Genomic DNA, 20,015 nt, shown 5'->3' on the forward strand with positions numbered 1-20,015 from the left:
GTACATAACAGGAATATATTGCACTCTTTGTTCATTTTTATATGAAATTACATCATGTTTCCACTGCAAAACATATAATTAATGATGTCTGTATGTGGAGCCCATGTGAGCAGTGAAACAGGAACACTGGCACTCAACTAGTGGAACAAGGATTTCGTGGATTTGATCATTTCTCTAATGGAATTTTTTATTCAAAGTGCTAATTTCCTGGCCTTGTTGCTTTCTAAACATTTTATTTTGACAGATACAAGAACATTTTTGTGTTTTTGTGAGTTCAGATTATAGATACGGCTTTGAAAGGTAAGAAGGAGGTAGTTTAATTGTGGCCTGTGGTTTGGTTTTATGAGCTTTGGTCCTCCACTGTGATTGGGAACTGTGAAGAAGAATCTCCCAGCTTAGCGTGTGTGTGTGTGTGTGTGTGTGTGTGTGTGTGTGTGTGTGTGTGTGTGTGTGTGTGTGTGTGTGTGTGTGTGTGTGTGTGTTGGTGTGTGAAAGAGGGTGGATATCTCTGTCATGGATAAGGAATAAGGACTGACAGAAGCAGTGTATCAGTGACGCTGTCTCACACTCACAGTGTGCGTGTGCATATGTACAGACAGAGGGTATAAAGACTGTACGGGGGAATGACCCCAGTCTGGCCGGCTGAATTGTGAGCTATGGGGGTCATAATGGAATTTCCTGAAGTCCCTCCAGGGCCTGAGATGGATTAACCAAACTAGGAGAAGTGTGTGCATTTTGTGAAGGTGCTATAATATGAGACTCAGTAATGGCCCCCTTTTCTTTGTCTTGTGTATTTATTGTCCATGCAGTCTGGAAGTGACTGAATCGTGTTTACTGGCTGACCATGGATATCTTTGCTTCATCAAGTCATATGCTCAACCATAAGACCTCAGATATTGTTGTGCAAAACCTCTGTCTTATTACGTAATTGGCATGTTATATATCTTCCAAGAAGAATTCCTCATTATCTATTCTTATGTAAAGGTTCTTGTGATGTGAAAGCATTTGACAGCCATCGTATATCAGTATATTTCATATGCTTACTTAGATACTTTATTAATGCTGAAAGAAATTTAGGCATCCAGTATCTTATTCAGTACAGACGATACAAACCAGTGCAAACCAAACAAATTAAGTAATAACAATGAAGGCAATTAAAAGGCAATAATAACCAATAACAAGCAGACAAAAAGACTAAATAATAATGAGCAGATAATATGACATGATACACTAATGACAAGCAGATGAGACATGATAAACTAACCACCGTAACAACTAAATGGGAACTGAACATGAATGTGCAGAAGGCAATGTGCAAGTGCAACAATTATGAAATAAATTCCATAACTCCAGTTTTCCTGGAGCAAGGTGAGGAATGTTGGAGAAGAAATGGAAAATGTAGCAGTGCATAATGTTCTCTAACTGTTCCTCTCCCTTCCTTTCTTTTTTCCGTCTCTTCTTGCTGATTCTTCCACCCTCTCCCTTATCCCCTCCTTTTCTCCTATCCAGAGTGAGGACTCCGATGAGGATGAGCCTTGTGCCATCAGTGGCCGCTGGACCTTCCAGAGGGACAGCAAGCGCTGGTCCCGTATGGAGGAGCTGGAGGTTTTTTCCACATTGCCCACAGATGCTGCCCCGCTCCCATTCCCCAAGGACCAAGTATCCCAGAAAGGCAAGCTCGCCCTGCGGGAAGGCAATAGTTCAGAGAGTGTTCTGACCGATCTCAGTGAACAGCCTGAAGTGGGCTCCATCCACAGCAGTGGGAGTGGAGGAAGAGGAGAAGAAAAAAGCCACGGTGCCACCCTGACAAATGAAGCTGTACCCGTTGGTGCCACTCGTGCCAGCTCTGTAGCTAGCATGTGTTCGTCCTCGGGCACAGGCGGGTCAGGATGCGCTAATGAGGACTCCCTGTCTGATGGGATGCCTCCATCACCCCTGGAGACACTCGGACAGTTCACCTTTGATGTGAAAACAGGAATGGGAGGACTAGGAGGAAGTCTGGACAGAGGAGGTGGCAGTGGCAAAAGTACACGCTCAAGAGCTAAGAGCTTCCTCAAGAGGATGGAGAGTCTACGGCTGCGCAGCGGCACCACCTCCAAGAGAAAGAAGAAGGGGAGCACCAGTGGAGGGAAGATAGAAATCAGTGGCCCTGTCATCAAAGAGGGTCTAGATGATGACAAATTGCGGAGGCTCAACTGTGTGGACATCTCCAGTATCAACCTCAACCAGAACCTCAATCACCACCGCAATCCCACTCAGACTATGACACTTAACCGGAATCGCTCTGTATCCTACTCCACTCAGACCAGCAACGGCAGCACTGGAAGCACTGGAAGCAGCCAGTCTGAAGCTAGCAGTGGAAGTGCAGTGAGCACACCGAGCCCAGTGACTCGTGCTCGTAGCCACAGCACAGCGGCAGGCTCTAGTAAGAGAGGAGGAATGTATTTGGAGGGTTTTGATCCTTTCAGCATCCCCCAACAAGCTTCAGATCAACAGCTAACACCCCCGCCCAAATCTGCCCCGCCCATCCCCTGCCAAGCTAGTAATGGGATAACAGTTGATGAGCAGAATCACAGGAACAACTGCAGTGTTCGAGACAATGGCAGACAAGCAGAAGAAGAAGAAGAGGAGGAGGAAGAGGAGGGCATGATCTTCTTCTACTTACCAGAAGGTCACAAGCCTGGAACCTTCCCCAAAGCCCTGCAGGACGGGAGTTCACGCAATAACAATGGGAACGATAACGGGAACTCAGTGATTCTCAGGGGGCGGCAAAGTAGACGCCAGCATCGTGGCTCTTCAGGCTCCGTCGACAGCCGGCTCAGTTTTTATGACAACGTCCCCCACACTGAGAGAGAGGAGGAGGAAGAGGGGGATGAACGCAAACTGGAGGAAGTGCTACAACATGTCAGTGGCCTGCAGCGGTTTGTTAACGCCTGGTCAGAGGCTGTGGCCGGTGAAGAGGAGGAAGAGGAGGAGGATGAAGAAGAAGAAGGAGACTCAGATTCAGCACTGGACTCAGCCTCCCCATGCCCGTCCTCCCCTCTGCAGAACCGGCTGGAGGAAACAGAGAACGGAAGTGACCAAGACAGCACAGGAAACCCACTAGGTGAAGGAGAGGAAGGGATGAGAGAGAGAAGAGATTCTGGAGTCGGGGCATCTCTAACCAGAACCAGCAGGTCAGTAAAGGAAATCTAAACTATCTTCTTACTAATGCAGTAAATTGTGTTTTTGGTGCTCACAACACTAAGAAAAAAATGTATTAAAAAATTCAGCAGCTCTTTTCCGAAAGAAGGTCCCTGTTACTCAGGGTAATCCACAGACCACACTTTTCATAGGGACTATTTCTTCTGTAGAAAGTAGCTCTAAAGAAAACATACTTTTTATATAACTTTTTTATACTACTTTTTGTTGTTTTGGGGAACTGATCCTTTAACAGAGAAAACTTAAATTTAACCTGCTGCTTCCAAAGAGGCTCATGCTTTTAGTCTTCTTCTGTAAAACTCCTGCCAAACATTACCTTAGTGCACAAAAAGCTCAAGAACAACAAAACAATAGAAATACAAACACTGAGGTACCAACAAAAAAGAGTTTTCCATATAAAGTGACAGCAAAGGATAAACAAGGGGACAGGCTGAGACAGCTCTCCTTACGTAATGCTGCTGAATACATTGGAATGCTGCTTGGTCTCCATGGGGACTATTGCTGTTCCTTCAGGAATCCACAGGCAGAATTATATTTGGGGGGCATGGGGGTTTTTAGTCTTTTAGTCAGTCCCTTGATTGATGTGTACATAAATCCCTGTAATCCCTTTTTTCTTTTTAAACTTGGCACATAAAACTACAAATACTGTGTGTGGCTGAGTTTATGCGTACACAAAAGCATGACGCATATCCCAAGAGTTAAACTGCTCCTTTTTTAATCAACATTTTTCTTCTCACATCTCAATTTGTGCTCTCTGCTTGTCTTTCCCTATACTCCAGGCCACAGAAACTCCGCTGGCCGAGCTTCCAGAACTCCCATCGGCCCAGTTTGGCCACGGCCCAACTCCAGATTAGCTGCCAATCTGTGCTACAGATGAATCTGCTCCAGAAGCTGTCCCTGCTGCAGCTCACTGCTCTGCTGGAGAAACACACCCCTACAAACAAACATGGCTTCAGCTGGTGAGTGGACTGAAGGAAAATATAATGTTTTTGTAAGGGATATGCAAAGTACATGTATTGAGGAGGAGATTTCGTATGGTGATTTTTCGACACACACATTGATGTTTTTAAAGCTTGTTTTTCATGTGAAATGCCTTCTGTGTCTGGCTAATTGTTCCTCGTAAGTGATGCCCTTGAATTTATCCTTTCAGCCATCCAACTACTACCCCTCCGTCCCACCCGTCTTCCAATCAGCAGGTTGTTGTATAGTGTGGTGACGGCTGTCCACAGAGGTTGGGTTTCACATTCTTTTCCCAGGCCCGTAATTGCCGGGAAGGGGTGTACATTGTCTTTTTCTCAACGGGGCAATCACGGCACTTCACACGCATGGTGTTACAAGAGCTGGAGGCTGGAAAGATCTGTCCTCAACAATTAGCCCTCCACCACTACCTTCTCGACCACTTCTAGACTATTGGTCTGACCTCACTTTATATGCTGCTCATGATTATCCAATGGCACCTAATATTCTCCTTGTTACTGTATCTGCTTTAGGGATTCAGAAGTCGCTGCCGACATAACTTGTCGGTGTGTATTTCTACATTTTTCTCTTTTTTTCCGAAGACTTAACTTTGTTGACCAGAAAATACATCACTGGACATTGTTCACAGTCAAAATATAGAATACAGAAAAACAATATTGTGCAAAATTGTTGTGAACCAAACAAACATTAGCAGTTACTCAGCATTACCTGTTTTAACATCTGAAGTTCGTTTTATACTACTTTACACTTTTTTATTTTGTTGTGATTTTCCACTTCCCCTGTTTCTTCTACCCGAGGCTTTCCTTGGACAGGAATAGAAAGCGTTATGACAGTCTTATGACTGAGGCTCACTGAAAGACAGAGGCCACTTGTTGGCCGCTGGAGGCCCACACATATTCAGAATTCCGGGCCAGGATCATAATATGCTCCTTTTTCATTTTTCCCAAACTGTGGTTCTGAGAAGCGCTCTGAGTCTTATGAACGCCTGCTCTTACAAAGACAAGCTTGTCCTGAGTCACACATAGCGTCTCTTTGCTAAACACACTCACACCCATGCAGATAGATACACATCCATAAATCTGTGGGCACATTCTTGTGAAACGGTCAGAGTTGCATGTTTCAACTCTGGGGTTTGTGGTTATAGACTTGGTGTTCACTTGCACCCGAAGTGCACACACACACACACATACACACACAGTAAAAAATAGTGAGACAGACACTTGGCGGATGTGCGGATATATAAAGCAGTGGGATCCTCTACTTTTGACACCCCGGTGTACATCCTACTCCCCCCTCTATTCTCCCCTCACCCTGTTTATCCACCCTTCTCATAAACCTGGAGACAGGCTTCTGCAGCCACTTGATTTCCTCCTTGCACACACATAAAACACACACACACACACACACACACACACACACACACACACATTTTGGTAGCCAGGCTAATTCTGTCGTAATTTGATTTGGTCTCGCAGAGTTTTACCTTAAATGTGAACCAAATGGACAACCATTTGAAACATGTCTGAGATTGTTACGAATCTTGTGTGTTAACATTTTGAATATCAGTTGGTGTTTTTTCTTCTTTTAATCCTGATTATTGTTGCATTGTTGACCTGTTAAAGAAATCCTTTTAAAACTGAAATTCATATAATATCATACATATATCAATATGTAGCAGATATTGATACGTTTTCTTTTCTTGTGTGTGTATGTTGCAGGGCTGTGCCAAAGTTTATGAAGCGGATCAAGGTGCGCGACTACAAAGACAGGAATGTCTTCGGTGTGCCACTACAAGTCATCGTCCAGAGGACAGGCCAGCCCCTCCCTCAGGGAATTCAGCAGGCCATGCGCTATTTACGTAATCAGTGCCTCGACCAGGTAACATAAAGTATACAAATAAACACACATGTATGGACAGATGTATTCATAAACCTGTGTATATACTGTAATTGCAGTGTACACATAACGTCTGTCATTTAGTTTCCACAGCTAAGAGAAAACATTTTTCTTTAAGCTGCTGGAGTTACGCAATATCTGAATTTTAGGACATCTACAATCAGTCAAATATTGATCCATAATTTTTTTCAGTGGATGTTATGTAAAATGGAGCAGTGAATCAAAGAAAGCCTGATACCCACTTAGTCAGTGTGTGTATACAGTTTCCGCCTGTCCCCCTTTTTCTCTTCTCTCTGTCACACATTTGCTGAGGCACGGAGGCCTAGATAGAGTCTAATTGTGTAGCTATTAAGTCGCCTGTGTCTGTCTGTTTAATCCAGACATTTAATCTAGACATTATGAAAGATTTATCTCAGTGTGTGTGTATATTCATAAAGGAAAGAAAGAGGGAGTTAGGAGAAAATAGCTATTAATGGAGGGAATACCAGACAACAGAGTGATGGTGTTCTTTTCAAAGCAGGACAAGGCGCCTCTGTTTGGAAGTGGTGAAAGCTCATAGAAAGCCAACAGCCTTCTCTTTTCCTCCCCAACATTGCCATTTCATACAGCCTTAAAAGGCCAATGATGAGGTCCTACACAACATTCAGTACAAGAATGCCCACTGGGTGTCACAGAGCTTCTTTAAATACAGTCAACAGGATCCGTTGTGATGTAACCATATTGACTATAAGCTCTGGATTTGGGGATAAGTCAAGGATATTATTTTCAATGAACAGCGTGCAGCTTTGTTTTTGGATGTGCTTCGGGCACATTAATCTTTTTGATACACCTAATGATAGGATCAAACATTGTACTCATGATAACGCTGAAACTAATAAGGGAATTATAGTTCAAAGCTGACAGGTTTCTGTTCTGTGTATGTATGCATGATGTAACTCTCTCTTTGTCCTTTACTCTTTGTCCAGGTGGGTCTTTTTAGGAAATCAGGAGTTAAATCTCGTATCCAAGCTCTTCGTCAAATGAACGAGGCGAGTGGCGCAGATGGGGGTGGAGTCAACTACGAGGGCCAATCAGCATATGACGTTGCAGACATGCTGAAGCAGTACTTCAGAGATTTGCCCGAACCCCTGCTCACTAGCAAACTGTCTGAGACCTTCCTACAGATTTATCAGTGTAAGAACACTCACATGTACATTCAAAGTGTAAACAAAGTCTTGTTGAGACATCTAAATGCAGTCACACATGCCTTTATTTCACATACACAGCCACAAATCTGTAAGAGGATTTGCATGAAGCGTATTGTTGAGCTGCAGATGCTGCCATGGAGCAAGAAATTGTGAAACCATAAAAAGAAAACAAACAAGATGAGTGCAGGAAATACCTGTGGAATAAGGGGATATATGTGACTCAGTATTGGTCCATTCTTCTGTGACTCACTGGTAACATGGTCTCAAGTTCTGTTCCTTTATGACTGTAATAGCTGCATTCGGAACTGTTTATTTAAGTTGAAACAAAACCAGTCCTGTGCATGAAGTATGAAGCATATAGTGCACACACACGTAGGCTTATGTAACACACTTAGGTCAACACAGATCCCATCATGGCTTATTCCTGGCAGGCGAAAGGAAGCCCCACACAAACTCCTTCCTAAGTTAACCAGCAGACACAAAAAAGATGACATGATGTAGCATGACTGTGGTAATTAGTCTTTTTCTGCATATAATATAAAAAGTTAGCCATGACATCCTCCCTCTTCCTCTCCAGACATGCCTAAAGAGCTCCGTCTGCAGGCGGTGCGTGCCGCTGTGCTGCTGCTGCCCGATGAGAGCCGCGAGGCACTCCGGACACTGCTGTGTCTGCTGAGCGATGTGACAGCCAGCGTGGCTGAGAACCAGATGACTCCCACAAACCTGGCTGTTTGTCTGGCTCCGTCCCTCTTCCACCTCAACACCCTGCGCCGCAAGGAGAGCTCCTCGCCAAGGTGTGTGTTTGTGTGTGTGCCTCGACACCGCTGCAGTCAGTTCATTTTAATGATACCATTACCTTTATTATGATTGCCGTCACTGACAGTTATTGTATTAGCAGCTTAACACATTAAACGCTGTACATTCTCAAAACAGGAAAGGATCACTCTAAAGAAACAGAAGAGCAGGATACTGTAGATGTAGATGTACTGTAGCTTGAGAGAGGAGGAAGGGAGAGAGACAGAGGAAATAGAAAGGTTACATAAACATCTTTACCTAGTTAAGAAACACATATTTTGTTCCACATTTGGAGGAAAGGTTCATTAGGTGTACATGTCTTTCTTTCCACCCTCAACCCCTGGCACGTTCTCTGCCCTCTCTCACGCCCACTGTCTGGATGATGGATGCTGTTACTAATCGTGTCCACTTGTCTTCCTTTTTTCCCCTCTTCCTTGGGCAAAGGGTGATGAACAGGAAGCAGACACTGGGAAAGCCGGACCAGAGAGACCTGAATGAGAACATGGCTGCCACTCATGGCTTGGCACACATGATCCAGGAGTGCAGGAAACTCTTTCGGGTAAATAGTAAACAACACTGGAGCTAAATGTGTACTCTTAACTTAATAGACTCATCACTTTCAAAGTTGAAGTTAGCATGAAAATTAAAAGATGAAGAGGTCACATACAAAGATAAATTCAGAGAATTCATTCATAGAAGGTGTGTTTGCTGACAGAATGAACGTCACCTCTGGCTCACTGTACCATGTCAACACCTTGTGTCTCTGTGTTTTTTCTGTAAACAAACTTAGTCCCAGTTACATAACTCATTGATTCAATTCATGCTGTGATTTGCTCAAGCAATGTTATGTATACATAAAGTAAATGTGCCAACCATCCTTCCGTTTGAAATGCCCCCTTGTGCAGAAATGGACTTTACATCATGTCTCTGTCCATTTAAACCAACCTCAAGCATTTGTGAAAGATGTTCAAATTCAGCATAGTCCCACGAAAGCCGCAAACCCATGAATCAATTTCGTTCAGTGTGGTTCAGTGTGTCCACAAGGAGAGCACTTGACTGGATAAACAGGAAATGATCAGCAAACTATTACTAATCCAGTTTCAATTCCATTCAGCCTAAAATGAGTGCAGTCTTTTCTGACATGCTACAGTAAATGCTAAAAGGCTACATACTGTGGGTCATTACTGTTCAAAGTTTTATTAGATTGTGGGAGAGCTTCCTGACTTCCTTCATCACACAACAGATAAACTCATTTACCTCCCGAATTATTTTCTTTTAATTAGATCTCTATTTGCTCGTGGAGGTTTATGAAAGGAATATGACCTATGAAATAACTGATTGCAATTTGCTTCCATTTCAACAAGCGTTTTATTATCTAATGAAAAACCTTTTCTTAGACGGTAATATTGTTAGTCTTCAGTTAAACCCAAAAGATGGTAGGCACAAACAGACAAGAGAGAATGAGCTAGGCAAACAAGGAGATGAAAATAGGATGTGGTGTGTTTCCATTTTTAATTGTTTTGCATCCTTTCACAAGTTACGCTTAATACAGTTTCCCATTAATTAAAGGGATTAATGTAATCAGGGTGGAAATGCCTGACAAAAACAAAACATGAAGTAGTTGGTAGTAGTTAGTACTTAGTGCTCATCACTTTTATCATAATAACTTAAACTTCATTCTAACCTAAAGATCCCCTCCAGACATGTTATAAGACATACAAATACTCTGCTTTGAATTATAATTTCTGTCTGATATGGTTTTTATACAAATAAGCTCAATTAACTAGTTAAAAAGTGTTAAAATTACATCTGCTCCTCCTCCCTCATTGAAAAATCCAGAATATATGAATATGCAAAGATTAATATTGGACACAAGATGTCTCCTATATTACTGAAAAGTTCTCATTCTTAGTTTATGTGCACTGGATGTTTCAAGTTTCTGCAACACACTTGTGTAAGTTGCACATTGACCCACCCCCTTTCAAACTAGTTGTGATGTCACAAAATCATGGACACACCTTAACTTTCCCCCTTCAGCAGGTAACTGTGAAAACAGCCTTCTAGTATCAAACTCTGCATGTACATCATTCTACACAGTGAAGCTTAAACATCCAAGTGAAGTAACAAGAAGCAAACAACATTTTTGAGTGGAGAGGGACTTTAATTCACTCCTTTTCACACAGTTTTCACTCCTTCATATGTCTCATTGTTGTGAGGAACAGTATTGTAGACATTTATTGATATTTCTCACAAATGAAGAAGCAAAACCAAATTAAACACATTTAAGCATCATACACCTTAGCTGCTCATGGCCTCCAGCAACACAATGGAAAGGTGAGGACAGACCCTCATCATCCTCCTTCTGCTCCTTTCCCACAGATCCCAGAGGAGATGAATCGCTGCAGGAACTCGTATGTGGAGCAGGCGCTGCTGCCACGACGCTTGGAGGACCTCACAGGTGAAGAGGGGCAGGAAGGTTACAGGGCCTACCTACAGGACAGCCTAGATGCCCTCCTCAAAGAGGCCAAGGACAAGTTTAAAGGTTATGACAGCTGCTCCACACCCGAGCACGCCGAGCTGGCCTGCAGGAAGGTATGTTTATTCATCGACTCACTATAGTTCATTTTAGAAACACATCATCTGTTCAGTCCTTATGGCTGCTTTCAATGTGTTTGTTTGTGGCAGAGGGTGAATACAGTGATAAATCTGCCACAGAGTGAAATTAATGAAATACATGAAAGATTAATTAATGAGAGAAAAAACTGATCATCAGTGAATCTGTCTTTAGTGTGTAAACAAGCCACCATTCATGAAGCACACTCTTTTCAGCTATCTGTGTTTCCTGTCTTCTCCTTTCCTCCTTCATGTCTGCCTTTCACTCTCTCCTGCTTCTCTAAATATCTAGTGGAAAACCAGCAGTTAGGGTTTCCTGTATAGAAACACATCCGTGTGAAACTGGCCTGGCGCTCGGCTTCTCATTCCCATCCCAGTACTGGACTCTATCCCAGAATGACATCAGCTTGACATAGACACACACACACACAAAAACATACACAACCTCACCATTATCCCAGGCCTACATATCCTGTGTCTAGTGTGCAAGGGCCCCGTATGAGGTTATCTTTTCTCCAGTTTGAGTCACAAGGCACAGTGTGTGTGTTCTTTATCTTCTAAAGGCAGAACGAAGCAGCTGACTTGGCCAAAGGGCATTGGGAGGTTTTGAAACACAGCCTGACTGTTGGGTGTTAAATTATGGCTGGATTACAACGTCTAATTTCTGTAAATATGATTGGTAACATTAGATATCCTAATGGAAGCTTGAGAACACTTGCATAAGACACTTGAAGTTCATATATATTTACCACATTAACCCCTACTATGTGTTTTAAGTATTTACCACACATTTATCGCACACACTGTGACATATTTATATATTATATCTTATCATTCATTTAGCCATGAGAACTTGAAAACATAATATTTAAATATGAGAATTTTTCACAACACGCTTATATAAAGAGAAATAATCAAACTTAATTGTCGCCCAGGCCTACTTTCAGGACACATGACTAACAGGCGTGACCATGAACCGCAACATCCCCGGTTCGCATCCAGCTGGGGACATTTGTTGCATGTCATTCCCAATTTCTCTACCCTCTCATTTTCTGTCATCTCTCTGCTTTTGGCTATCAAATAAGGACATAAAATGCGGCAAAATAGTAATATTTTAAAAAAAGAACTGTATGTAAAGTATTTGGGCCTTTCCATCTGTTTCCCCAGGTGCATGATGGCTTTCCACTGCGGCTGTGGAAGGTGACCGTGGAGGTGCCTGCTAGTCCCGAGGAGGTTCTGACGCGAGTGCTGCGGGAGCAGGGCCACTGGGACGAGGACCTGCTCGAGAGCCGGGTAGTGGAGACCCTGGATGAGAGGACAGAGGTCTACCAGTATGTCAGGAACACCATGGCTCCACATCCCACCAGAGACCACCTGGTGCTCAGGTAGACATGCCCGTTTTCTCTCTCTTCCTCCCTATCTGTTTCACTTCTCTCTTTGTCTTCATCTTTTTCGATGTTCTGCTCTGCTTTAATGTTGTTTTTTAATCCAAACATTTTACTCTCTCCACCAGAACATGGGTAACAGAGCTGCCAAAGGGAGCTTGTGCACTGGTGTGTACATCTGTGGACCATGAAAGCGCACCTGTTGCAGGCGTTCGGGCCAATGTCCTCACCTCACGCTACTACATCGAGCCCTATGGAGCCAACAAATCCAGACTCACACATATTTCCAGGATCGACTGCAGGTAAGTGAATGACTGACAGAAGCAACGACAAACTGGCCCTAGTTTTATGGTCATTCAGTGTCTTTTAGCTGACGACACTGCGTTAACACTATGCCTCTTTCGTTTCTTTCAGGGGTCGTTTCCCAGAGTGGTACAATAAACTGTATGGACACTTGTGCGCTGCTGAGGTAGCGCGGATACGTGACTCATTCACTGTGCCCATGGACAAATGAGAAAGCAGTGTGCAATTTGGGCAACAACAGTCTCAACAGCTCCTTTGAACCGTGGACTGTTTGGATTCAACGGAGGACTTGAAAATGACTCATTCTACCCATTCCAACAGAGATGTAGATAGAGTCCAAGCCTTTTTATACTCACATTTAAAGGACAAATCCTGGATCCTGGATTGAAGGACTTTTTTTTTTTGCTCTGATTTTGTCACAACAGACTGATGTTATCATTTAAAACTGCTCTGTTAGGGCTCTCAGTGTGCTGCTTACCAAGAGGACTCATGTCACACAAACTGGGCCAAAGGACAGGATGTGGGGTGTAAACTTTATCCAAACGGTGCTATTGCTTCTGAGAAGCAAGGGGGACTCAACGAGTGTGTGTGTGCGCGCGTGTGTGTGTGAGTGTTCAAAGCAACAGACGGTTAATAAATACATATTCCTCACACTGGTTTCCAGTGGCAGCATAATGTGTACATACAGTATTGTATGCACTGTAATGGTTTGTGTCGGTCTTGTGTTACCGCTGTCCCTTTTTTCTGTTACAGCAAAGCACAGGAGGAACCGTAGACAATATTATGGTCAGTTGATTAAAGAATCCGTGGGTGAAGAAAGATGTGAATGTGCTGGTAATATGTAGACTGAGTAGAGACAATAGACAAGATATAGTGAAATGTCAGGTGGCTGATAGCATAGAGGGTTTTAGTGTTTCTGTAGAGGAAGGTAGAGGAAAGCAGAGACAGATGAGAATCGGTGGCTGGCTCACCAAAAAGAGAAGAAACGATCAAAGAAAGGGCCTCATTTACTAACATACAAATAGATGTCTCCTCATTCACTCAAAAATAATTAAAAGTTAGCCTCATGAGCTTGATTGGAAGTTGATTTTGTTCTTGTTCATAAGGAAACAGTACATATGGAACTGTTTGTGACTGAGGCTTAGTGTTAGAGACAATGAACATTGCATATTTTACAGGACCACACCAACGAAACTAAAATTTAAGACCAACAGATGTACAATAATGGACCAAATTTGGAAAAAGCTGAAAGAAATAGCTTTCCTATACTGAACTTTTGCCTCACTATTAAAAAAGTTAGAGGTAGTGTTGTTAAGAGCACAGTCAATTCACTTTTTTTTTTATTATTGTTGTAGGCCGGATATCATGTGTATACATTTAAAAAATAAGAACAATATTGATTTCACAATTATTTTGATGTACATGAGAACAGAAAAAAACAATGCACTGTTCTAACTTGCAACGGAAACCTCTGGCTAGTCCATTAAAAGATGAGAAGTAAACAGAGAAAAAAATGGTCCTTTTATAAAGGTGGAGATTTTACAGGTTTTACTGTAAAAAAGAGGGCAGATTGAATGTTTATGTGATTTCAAAGGAAGGAAAACTATATTTGTGTAAGCTTCTTTCTCTGTGCTGTCATGTCAGTGTTTTAAAAAAAAAGTAAGAGATTCAGGTCGTCATAACAAAGTTACCCTTCTTCATTCGTAACACTCACGCTTCAATCTGAGGGCTCGCATTTGTCGTGTTGAGTTGTAGGATTAATTCACTAAGCCATTGTTCATATCGTAAATGTGTGTACCTTTAATTGCGTTTCTGCCGAATAATAACGCATGACAATGACAGTTAATTTAAAACAAATATATTTATACCTCAGATATATGTTTGTTTTGTATCATACCATTTTATTTTATTTTATTGTAAATGTTAAGCTTTGTGTTACAGAAACAAATGTTTTATCTTTTTTATTAATATTATTTCTGTACAGGTTAATCAAAGTGCACTATTAAATGTATTAAAATTTTAAAAAAGTGTCTTGAGAGTTATGTAATAATGATTACACAGGTACCTCATAAATCCCTCATAATCTCCTCAGTCATTTGTTTACACATTTATGTTTGTACACCTTCTCAGATTCAAAATAACTGGATTTCCCTCCTCACGTCTCCTCACCGCCACACCCACCTCTCTCCCTGTGTCTTGCCTCCACACCAATAAATCTACGACTAGGCCAGAGAGGCGTGAGCTGCGTGCACTGGGCTATCAACTGGTAGAAGGTGATCTCACTCGTCATGTTTCTTACATAACAGTTTCTTATAGCAGAAGACAATGGGGCCCATTATTACCACAGCTGGCCTGGTCTAGACCCGGCAGACTCAATGTGGGGGGATGCTGTCACGTGGCAAAGAAGGGGGGTCCAAGGGTCAGAGTGGGGGCTGATGTACCCCTTTATGTTTCTGACCACTTGACAAATTGAGAAGTAGCCATCTGAAGGAGGAAAAACATCTTCCCTGTGCATGTACCGTACGAAGGTGTCACGTGCTATATTTGTTTAGTTCATGCTTTGCTCTCAACTATAAACTTGGACTGTGTATTTACATTGCTCAAGGACAGGTACTTTCTACAAGTGTTAACTTGACTTCCCACAGCCAAGACAATGCGTTTACATTTTGTGCTGGCATACTCTCGCTTTTTTTCTGGTGGACCATGAACACCTTATGTACTCTCAACTCTTGAGTGCAACCCACAAAGTAGAGATTAACCAGAGCCTCCAAAAGACTCATACACACATACACACACACACATACCCAGAGATGTACGCATTCTCGCATTTGAATTTGTAATGTACATTCAACAGATTTAGCTTCACTTTGTGTTTGAATAATAAAAACAAAAGTCTCTCTCTCTGTTTCTATTTCTCTCCTGTGTGTGTGTGCGCGCACTCACTCCAAATGCTGATATGTTTTTGCATGTACATGTGTATGTATTTTTGCTGGGAACCCAAACACCTCTGAAAGATTATGTAGGGTCAGATAAGGCTGATCAAGTGTCAGCACCAGGGCTGCATCCCTGCACCGTTGTTTGAGAATCAGGCGCAGAAGGTTTCCCACATTGATAAATGAATACAAACGTGCGAGTGCATGCCTGCGCATGTGTGTGCATTTCTCCTCCAGTTTGTCAAGCATTTATCAAAAATGCTGTTTTCAGTTTGCAACAGAACAGTGTGAAGGTTATTGCTGATCCATACCAGGTGTGATTTGTTTATTTGTATAACTGGGGATCTCCAATTCTATCTTCCTCCTGAACCAGAAAATATCAGCACCACTGGTCTGGTTTTTACGGAAGCCCTGAGAGGCAAGTGAGAGAAAAAAAATTCTGGTGATCTATTTTCCAAGTCTGATATAAATTGTTTTCTCTCCTGTGTTTATGACTTAAGAACAGGTGGAAAAACAATTTTTTTTGTCAGGCTCATCAAATGTTCATTGTTGTAATACTCATTTCGGCCACAACAGGCTGAAGTGCACCACTACCCCATGTTCTAAATAGGACTAAAAGCATTCATGTTTTCTACCAGGTGAAGCGCCAAAAATTACGAAATACATTTCTAGCCAAAAGAAGGACATGACAGTAATGTTACATAACTTGCTGACACACAATATATGTATCTTGTGTTTAGAGTGCATGGAGAAATTAAAATTCACCTGGATATCATTTTTTAAATAAATGATGGACATTTTTCTGCATCTGCTTGCACATGCTCATTGGTCTTCATTGCACATTTAACCAAACCTGGCATATGCGCAAAACAGTTGACACCACCAGCACTAACCTGCTTGTGGCAGATTGTTTCATTTATCGCATCATATCGTCCGCACCAACACGAGCAGTGAGTAGTCGTGTTTGGTCACAAGAAATCGGGTGAGCCAAATATCTGACAGGAACTCTGGGTCACATATTTCCATGTGGACTGGAATGCTCTGATGGATTACTTGTGGTCTTGTTGTGGCAACAGAAATGGTATGTCATCATGATAACGCCGTGCTTTAAGAGTCAACATGGAAAAGAATTTAGACACACAATGTTTCTACAGTTGACTTCATATCATTCCTTATCGTATCTCGATATTCCAGAAATTCCAAAGGCTGTAAGAAAAGGTTTTAAGCTGGCAAAAAGAGATCTGTCTGTCTGTCCTCCAAAATATTAGGTTGGTGTATACTTACAGAATGTGCCTGTAAAAACACACCTACACACACACTCTCTCATACACACAGTCTAGTTGTTTTATTGAGCTAATGACTGCTGTCCCAGATGTGGCTGGTTCAAATCCAAATCCCACAGATGTGGTTTCACAGTGCTGATATGATAGTGTGTATGTTTGTATGCACATCTGTATGTGTGTGTGTGTGTGTGTGTGTGTGTGTGACAGAGGGAGAGAAAGAGAAAGAACGTGGCAGACCAAACACAAGGGGTCACTGAACTGCCATAAATCACAATGTCTATTTTACAGTTCAACACTGTCCTCTAGTGGTTGTTTGGAATAAGATTAGAATGTTCACCCACAGCATAGACTTCTATGCACTCTTCAGCCCCTATGTTCACAGGGGTTCAAACTCACTTAAACACATTAAATTAAAAAAATGTGCTATGGCACCAACAACATATCTGTCTTGCAAAATATATATTGAATTACTGTGTGTTTTTTAAATTAGCATTTTACAGGTGACACAAAATCACTTAAGCTTGGTAAAGCTAGGTATGTTGTATGATTAAAATGTACGAATTTCCTCTTACCTAAACCTAAGCTTTTAAATCAGAATCAGAATCAGAATCAGAAATACTTTATTCTTACTTTATACTCTTTTGTTACAGCAGCTCACTATCACGTCAGCGCACACAGGAATAGAAGTACTAAGCAAAAAATATAATACACTATAATACAGGTCAGAAAATAAATTAAGTACCAAGTGGGTATAAGTATAAAATAAGTGTGAAGTACAAAGTGGGTTTACTGGTTGTTGATGATAATAATACGGTATAAAGTAATAGTGCATGAACTGTTAAGTGTAGCTTATTAAGATTATTATGAGACAGTGGGTATTGCACAGCAGTAATAGAGGTATGAATAAATATCAATATCAATAAATAGGGAATTTTAAACTGAAAGGAGTATATTGCACAGCAGCATTAACACAGAATATTGCACAATTATTTCACGTATTGCAGAGATATTAATAATCAATGTCCAGTTTAATGACTTAGGGTCATTTAGACTAACACTTAGAAGGAGGAGTTAAAGAGTTTGATGGCCACAGGCAGGAATGACTCCCTGTGGCGCTCTGTGGTGCATTTTGGGGGGATGAGTCTTCCGCTGAAGGTACTCCTTTGGCACGTCATGGAGTGGGTGGGAGACACTGTCCAAGATGGCATGTAGTTTGGCCAGCATCCTCCTCTCAGACACCACCGCCAGAGAGTCCAGCTCCACCCCCACAATGTCACTGGCCTTACGGATCAGTTTGTTGAGTCTGTTAGCGTCCGCTACCCTCAGCCTGCTGCCCCAGCATGCAACAGCATACAGGATAGCACTGGCCACCACAGACTCATAAAACATCTTCAGCATTGTCCGGCAGATGTTGAAGGACCTCAGCCTCCTCAGGAAATAGAGGCGACTCTGGTCCTTCCTGTAAAGAGCTTGAGTGTTCTTAGCCCTGTCCAGTTTATTGTCCATGTGTACTCCCAGGTACTTGTAATCCTCTACAATGTCCACACTGACCCCCTGGATGGAAACCGGGGTCACTGGTGTCTTGGCCCTTCGTTGGTCTACAACCAGCTCCTTAGACTTTGTCGCATTGAGCTGGTTCTGCTCACACCATGAGACAAAGTTCCGCACCATAGCCCTGTACTCAGCCTAATCAACACCGCTTATACATCCCACCACAGCAGAGTCATCAGAAAACTTCTGAAGGTGGCAGGACTGTGTGGTAGCTGAAGTCTGTGGTGTAGATGGTGAAGAGGATGAGAGACAGGACAGTCCCCTAAGGGGCCCCAGTGTTGCTGACCATGCTGTCCAACACACAGTGCTGCAGGCGCACATGCTGTGGTCTGTCAGTCAGGTAGTCAACAATCGAGGACACGAGGGGGGCATCCACCTGCATCACTGCCAGCTTCTCACCCAGCAGGGCAGGCCGGATGGTGCTGAAAGCACTGGAGAAGTCAAAAAACATGATCCTCACTGTGCTTGCCGGCTTGTCCAGGTGGGTGTGGATGCGGTTCAGCAGGAAGATGATGGCGTCCTCAACTCCCAGCCGGGGCTGGTAGGCAAACTGAAGGGGGTCCAGGAAGGGTCTGACCATGAGCCACAGCTGTTCCAGCACCAGTCTCTCCAGGGTCTTCATTATGTGGGAGGTCAGGGCCACCGGTCTGTAGTCCTTGGAGACACTGGGACCCAGCGTCTTCGGCACAGGAACGAGGCAAGATGTCTTCCACTGAATAGGGACCCTTTGAGGACTCAGGCTCAGGTTAAAGACATGTTGAAGGACTCCACATAGCTGGGGGGCACATGCTTTTAGCACCTCGGGGCAAACGCCATCGGGGCCTGCAGCCTTGTTTGAGTGGCGTTTCATCAGCTGTCCTCTTACCTGGTCAGCAGTCAGGCACACAGCAGTTACAGGTGGGGGAGGGGGGGGCAGTCATTAGTGTGAAGAGGGCCGTTAGCCTGATAGCCAGTTGAGGGGGGAGTAGGACTCTCCCAGGAAGATGGAGTACAAATACATTTTGTATAAATACATTTTAGTAAAAATATTAAGGTTAGTAAAAATATTAAGGTGAGTGTGAGTGAAGGTCCTCAAAGTTCAGAGAGCCAGTGTGCTAAAAACACAATCTAATGATAAGAACATACAAGTGACACAAATGTTGACAGTTTATATGACCTCTGGATGTCCTCTCGCTTCAGTTTTTCAGCTTTTGGTCAAATCTGTCTAAAAGATTGTTTGTTTGTTCTTGTTTTTTGCATGTAAAATGCATAAATTCATAGCTGTATTGTCACTAAACACACCACGTGCATTTTTATCGCCTTTATTTCCCCCCAGTTGTGTCTACCCTTACATTACATTTCCAGCCATACACTTCTTCAAGAAGCATTTTGTAAATTGTCACATTTTCCAATAGCCTGTCTCTTATTGGAGTAATGGAAGACTTTGACCACTAGAGAGCAGTGTCCTTCCATAGTATGCAAAGCTGCATCAGGTTCACACCCTGTTTGGCCTCATATAACCTCAACTACATTCTGCAACGTCTTACCAAATTTAGCCAAACCATTAAAGCACTACGTATATTACAGTTTTTTACAGTTGCTAAGTCACATTTCTCTGTCTCACTTTTCACAGTTTTCTCACTCAAACTTAACCACCACCAAAACCAAACTATGTATTTAGACTCTATTTTGCATGTTTGTATACTATTGTCAATACTGTTATATGTACATTCAAAACCTAACATACACCTTACTCTCCATTCCTCAACCCCATAGAGACCTCATGGAGGTGGAAAGTTTAGCACCACCAGCCACTTGATCAGATGTCCCTCTTGGACACAATGAATGCTGGATGTCTGGACATTTCTGCAGAAGATTGCCAGGGATGGATCAGACAAGCAAAAAGATTAT

At 42.6% G+C, this 20,015-nt stretch overlaps 1 protein-coding gene across 6 annotated transcripts in view; it reads left to right on the top strand.

Annotated features, from left to right (window-relative positions):
* The window catches only part of dlc1 (DLC1 Rho GTPase activating protein), a 93,279-nt gene extending 78,891 nt beyond the window's left edge, over positions 1 to 14,388 (top strand). For 4 of the 6 annotated variants that reach the window (XM_044191014.1, XM_044191011.1, XM_044191013.1 and 1 more), the window contains 11 exons: positions 1,510 to 3,176; positions 3,981 to 4,160; positions 4,692 to 4,724; positions 5,898 to 6,057; positions 7,041 to 7,248; positions 7,840 to 8,056; positions 8,502 to 8,616; positions 10,437 to 10,649; positions 11,838 to 12,055; positions 12,184 to 12,357; positions 12,470 to 14,388. In XM_044191014.1, the coding sequence (XP_044046949.1) occupies positions 1,510 to 3,176; positions 3,981 to 4,160; positions 4,692 to 4,724; positions 5,898 to 6,057; positions 7,041 to 7,248; positions 7,840 to 8,056; positions 8,502 to 8,616; positions 10,437 to 10,649; positions 11,838 to 12,055; positions 12,184 to 12,357; positions 12,470 to 12,569 (3,285 nt within the window). In that variant the 3' untranslated portion in view covers positions 12,570 to 14,388. The remainder of the gene's footprint in view (positions 1 to 1,509; positions 3,177 to 3,980; positions 4,161 to 4,691; positions 4,725 to 5,897; positions 6,058 to 7,040; positions 7,249 to 7,839; positions 8,057 to 8,501; positions 8,617 to 10,436; positions 10,650 to 11,837; positions 12,056 to 12,183; positions 12,358 to 12,469) is intronic. The other 2 variants (XM_044191015.1, XM_044191017.1) reach the window with 1 other exon arrangement.
* Positions 14,389 to 20,015: the final 5,627 nt, after the last annotated feature.

The sequence above is a fragment of the Siniperca chuatsi genome, linkage group LG3 (genome assembly GCF_020085105.1).
Source record: "Siniperca chuatsi isolate FFG_IHB_CAS linkage group LG3, ASM2008510v1, whole genome shotgun sequence".
NCBI classification, from domain to species: Eukaryota; Metazoa; Chordata; class Actinopteri; order Centrarchiformes; family Sinipercidae; genus Siniperca; species Siniperca chuatsi.